Below are 5433 nucleotides of genomic sequence, written 5' to 3'. Positions count from 1 at the left end.
TAAATCACAAATAACCTTATTCTCAAAAGTCCATCCTATCAACTTGTATTGGTGAAGGCAACCTAAAAGGACCATGCTACTATCGGGTCAAGTACATCCCAATTATAGTTATGGGCTTAGACACCTAATCTAACATTAGGAACACATGATATGTTAATTAAAATACGTTAGGATCGTTAGAAATCTTAAAAAGATAGTTTATTAGGATTAATAAAAGACAATCCCAATTATATTATGTTAGGGTCGTTAAATATCCTGAAAAGATAGTCATTTAAGATCAATAAAAAATATCTTAAAAGATAGTAGACTATATAAATAAATAAGAAAGGTTTTCACTAAAGAAAAGTATTCTTAATAGGAATTCAAAAATTCAAAATAAAAATTTGTGCACTTACCAATATTTTGTTGACTTTCAAAATACATGTATTCTTAGGAATATAAGTATGGAAGAATGTCCCCTGGAGTATGAATGAAGTTTGCAAGGAAGTTGTTGAAATTTAGTATAGTTATTTCAGGAGTTTGTGCTTGTCCCTAAAATAGTGTAATCATTCAAAATCAATAATAAATAAATATTTAAAAATATATATATTTTTGTTTGATTGTACTTGTTGCCGAGATCTAATTTTACCTACGTTGCACTGCCCGGTGTTTCCGCCAACGGATGGGCAGGGTGTGATGACGGTGGTGGTAGTTGGTGGTGATGGTGGCAAACGGTGGTAGCTGTCAGTAGTGATAGTCAGCGATGATGGTGGCAGGCGGTGGTAGCTATTGGTGGTTACAGTCGGTGGTGATCATGTCAGCCATTATGGGTGATATATTTCTTTTTATGTGTGTGTGGGTTTTGTTGAGACATAAAAGACAAATAAAATAAAATGGCTTATTGCCTAACGGTATCAGGTGGTGCCTCACTCATTGAGGTCGATGGTTCAAGCCCCGTTGTGGATCTATATGATATTAAATGTTAGTTTAAGAGTAGATTATATATATATATATATATATATATATATATATATATATATATATATATAGGGAAAAGGGAATATACATTACAGCCCCACGTAAGCTTAGGTACTAAACCTCTTGAAAATACATTGTTTTACTATATAAAGATTACAGTTAATGGATTCACGATTAATATTTCAAGATGTAAATTCAAGATCGATACAATAGGGTTTAAGGTTTACGGATTAGGATTTAGATTTAGGGTTTAGGGTTTAGGTTTAGGTTTAGGGTTTAGGATTTCAGGTTTAGATTTAGAGTTTAGTGTTTAGGTTTAGGGTTTAGGGTTTAGGGTTTAGATTTAGGGTTTAGGGTTTAGATTTAGCGTTTAGGGTTTAGGGTTTAGGATTTAGGGTTTAGGGTTTAGTAATGTTCACTTGGGTGAAGTAATAAACGATAATTGAAGAAAGAAAACATGGATGGTAAAACAATAATGAAAGAAAGAAATGTTGTGGAGGATGATATATTTACCAAGTGAAACCAAATTAGAAGTTTATATACCCGATTTGGTTTCACTTGGTAAATATATCATCCTCCACAACATTTCTTTCTTTCATTATCGTTTTACCAAATTCTGTTTTCTTTCTTCAATTATCGTTTATTACTTCACCCAAGTGAACATTACTAAACCTAAACCCTAAATGCTAAATCTAAACCCTAAACCCTAAATCTAAACCCTAAACCCTAAACCTAAATACTAAACTCTAAATCTAAACCCGAAATCCTAAACCCTAAACCTAAACCTAAACCCTAAATCTAAACCCTAATACGTAAACCTTAAACCATATTGTGTCGATCTTGAATTTACATCTTGAAATATTAATCGTGAATCCATTAACTGTAATCTTTATATAGTAAAACGATGTATTTTCAAGAGGTTTAGTATCTAAGCTTAGGTGGGACTATAATATATATATATATATATATATATATATATATATATATATATATATATGCTGGTTAAAAAAATATAAATAAAAATTATAAATTAAATTAATTTATATTTCAACAATTAAAAAAATAACAAAATAATATAAATTATAAGTGCATAATCATCTCTTTAAGTTTAGGGACAAAAACAATAATCAGATCTCAAGTTAAACCGTACTATCAATTTTTTTTTTTGAAGCGTAAGAACCATCAAACTTTTTTATTAGGCAGAGACAAAATTTTACAAACCATAGAACCATTTTTGCATTTTTCTCTTTTTATCGCTTTTTTATTTTTAAGATTTTTATGAGAAAATAGTGTCGAACCGTTGAAGATCTCTTGGCAGTTGGACCACAAAACACAAGGCTGGTCAAAGCACTACTAACCTTTCTCACAGAAGTTTCAAATTGAAAAGTTGTGGCAACAATGACGACTGAAGAGGACAAGTCAACAAGTTTTACAGAAATTCATTAAGATCTATTTTCTTGTGATCCAAAGATGTAAATCTAAAACCCAAGAAAAACTTGTGTTTGTTCATTCATTCCTACGATTTCGTCTCCAACAAAATTATGAGTCCGCCTCATCAGCATCACCCGTCGCCGCCGCCGACTCATCAGCATCATCCACCGCCGTCGACTCATCAGCATCACCCGCCTCCTCCACCAACACATCAGCATCACCCGCAGCCTCCGAGACATCAGCATCACCCGCCTCCGCCGCCTCATTACGGTACTTTCCCGGGCATTGACAACCATCCTCCTCCTCCTCCGGCGGTAGTCGTCGTCCATCAGCATGTTCCACCTCCCGGGGCATCAGGTGGACCTTCGATCAACCCTTATATCCATGGCTACCAGGCTGTCCCAGGTATGATAATGTCAAACTCCATAGAAGATCGAAGTCAAATACCTAATCAATACCGTTGATTCTTACCTGTATCTAAAGATTTGCAATCTAGATCTACTTGATCAAGTGAAACGAATTACAAAGAAAACAGAATCAATTCCATTAGGTTTTTGCAGGCTTGTAATAGATTCCTACCATGCTGATTTTATCTGAATCACCATCAATTTCTAGAAACGGCAACGACAACAATATACCCAATTCCCATAAAACTAATCATTATTTCTAGATCAACCCTATAAAGACATTGACATTTGACCTCTTTTTGAGTTAAAAGCAAGGGTTGGGAGGAGGCTACTTATGCCTACACCAGTAAATGTTTCGATTGATGGAGTATGGACACATGATAATAGGCAAAAAGATCTCTCTCGAGCAAAAAAAGAACCCCTGTCCATGACATTGGCATTAAAGTTGTCATGAAGCTTAATTTATTGATATGAATGATAACTTATTTGAAGATATATTAAACATTCTATATGATGCTTCAGGTTATGCAGTTGCTCAAGGAAGACCAATGGCCATGAGAGGACCTCAGCTTTGCTGTCGTTTATGCCTTTTGTAAGTTGTCATCTTGAGAAGCGACTTCTTACTATACTGACACTGTGATCCATATTTAGTAAATTATTATTGTCAATTTGGTTTAACATCGATCTGATTTTTTATATTTTATTCTCTTGAAGTATCATTATTGGTTTCCTCGTTGCTGCATTCCTCTGGTTCTTCTTCTATGCGCTATTGAGATGATAAGCACGGGAAACTTGGATATGTCGGGTGCCTATCTGCTGTAAGATTTATATATTAATCTAATTGTAATTTATACATAGTTGGTGACAAAATATAGCAAATGTTGTGAGTAAACAATCATGACGCACCATTTCGTGTTGAAACTTGCAATGTGAAAAGTGAAAACAGTTATGAGACAAAAAGTCATTAAAATCCAAAGACTTTTTATTATTATATGTTCGTTTGTTTTTTCCCTGTACATTATTATCATGACACACCATTTGGCTGTGTATGGTTTCATCAAAATTTGGTCTAATTATATATTTTTATTTAAGGGTATTTTAGTCTTTTTACCACAGAACTGAAAACTCACGGTGGTGTTGTGGAGGTTCTTGTGCAAAATCTATCTCTATTAGAGTGTCTTGTGTAAGGGCAATATCGTCATCTTTTAAAACTTATGTGGTATAAGGGCAATATCATCATTTTTTAAAACTTAACATCCCTTCTGTTAGCCTTGTTAAGTTTGGGACCCAATATGTATTGAAACATTGCAATATAGATCTTCCATGATAAAAAGCCAATACTAAGACCAAAAGTGATGAATTATGCAAACAAAAAGGACCAAAAGTGTGATTTACTCTATATTCTTTATCTATAAACGGGTCAGTGGGTAACACTAAAAGATTTAGTTAAAGTGGAATTGTTTTATTCCAAAAAGTTGGGTCATTGGTTTAATACCTTTTCTGATTGTAGGCTATTTTTGGAACAATTGATGTGATTTGTGGTGTTACAAGCATTTGAGATCATTTGTATAGAGCTACAAGGTGCTAAAAGGTTGACTAATGCATATATTAAATGTATCCAGTTGAGTCTCCCTTGTTTTTTCTATTTAAATGTTTGTATTATGCTGATAATTGCATCTGCTTTGTAGTTACATGACCCTTACATACAAAAAAGTTTGTGTAGTATTACTAGTTGTAACTTGTAGGTTTGTCAAGGAAACTCTTTTTAAAAATAATAATGTTTGGGTGTGTGATTATGATTTTATCTATTGTAGCTGGCTTTTCGCTATAAATAAACTGTTTTCCTTGTAACCCAGGAAATCACAAGGGTTAAAAACAATGTTTTGAAAATTTTCTTTGTTCTCAATTTATGCAAACAAATTGGTTTTTTATATGGAATATGCAAGACGTTTTCATTTTAGGATCAAAAGTTATGTCATTTTATTGGAAAATGCAAGGCGTTTTCATTTTAGGTCTTTTTCTTTGTTCTCAATTTATGCAACAAATTGAGCAATTTAGAAGAATGTTTCCAACATAATAGATCAATCCTAGACCCCCTTAGGTGTTAGAAATGAATTAGATGGGAATAGTGACCATTTGGTTTATTTGCTCATAAATCAAGAGAACGTACATTTACAAGGTCGTGTAAAGGGGCAAGCACAAGGATAAACTATCATCTAATCTTCTGTTAAGCCATACAATAAATTACAACATTGATTTGATGGCCATTTGGATTCTACCAATGGGTTCTTAAGACCCACATAAAATTGATTTAGAGATATTTGGGATAAATTAGGTTTTAGATAACCTAATTTAATTGAATGAGACAAATTAACTATGGAAGCATATTTAATTGATAAATTGTAGGTGTTATTACCAAAGGACTCATAGCCTAACAGTACCAAATGTTGTTTTCTCTTCTTGAGGTCGAGGGTTCAAGTTGGATGATCCTCACATACATCTATATCACGTGGATATTTAGCATAAATTATGTGTAGAAAAATATAAGTTAGGGCTTAACGCCCCATTTTGTAAAGGGCCCCACTTAAACCAAATCCTGTAATGTCGATTATTCCAATCTTCCATAGCTTCTATTTTC

At 33.2% G+C, this 5433-nt stretch overlaps 1 protein-coding gene across 1 annotated transcript; it reads left to right on the top strand.

Annotated features, from left to right (window-relative positions):
- The first annotated feature begins 2259 nt into the window (after nt 1-2259).
- On the top strand, nt 2260-4599 carry LOC145046591 (uncharacterized). The gene is made up of 4 exons (XM_078994876.1): nt 2260-2793; nt 3318-3387; nt 3510-3613; nt 4306-4599. The coding sequence occupies exons 1-3, from the start codon at nt 2499-2501 to the stop codon at nt 3571-3573; spliced, it is 429 nt and encodes a 142-aa protein (XP_078851002.1). The 5' UTR covers nt 2260-2498; the 3' UTR covers nt 3574-3613; nt 4306-4599.
- The last annotated feature ends 834 nt before the right edge of the window (nt 4600-5433 follow it).

Source organism: Lactuca saligna, chromosome 5 (assembly GCF_052625555.1).
Source record: "Lactuca saligna cultivar CGN05327 chromosome 5, ASM5262555v1, whole genome shotgun sequence".
NCBI classification, from domain to species: domain Eukaryota; kingdom Viridiplantae; phylum Streptophyta; class Magnoliopsida; order Asterales; family Asteraceae; genus Lactuca; species Lactuca saligna.
The sequence above is the reverse complement of the archived record's forward strand: the minus strand, read 5'-3'. Positions and strand labels throughout refer to the sequence as shown.

Bases quoted from the DNA above. Each gene is read 5' to 3' on its own strand.
- LOC145046591 (XM_078994876.1), top strand. From the start codon at position 2,499: ATGAGTCCGCCTCATCAGCATCACCCGTCGCCGCCGCCGACTCATCAG. The intron at 2,794-3,317 runs GTATGATAATGT...ATGATGCTTCAG, and splicing joins TGGCTACCAGGCTGTCCCAG to GTTATGCAGTTGCTCAAGGA. The intron at 3,388-3,509 runs GTAAGTTGTCAT...ATTCTCTTGAAG, and splicing joins TGCTGTCGTTTATGCCTTTT to TATCATTATTGGTTTCCTCG.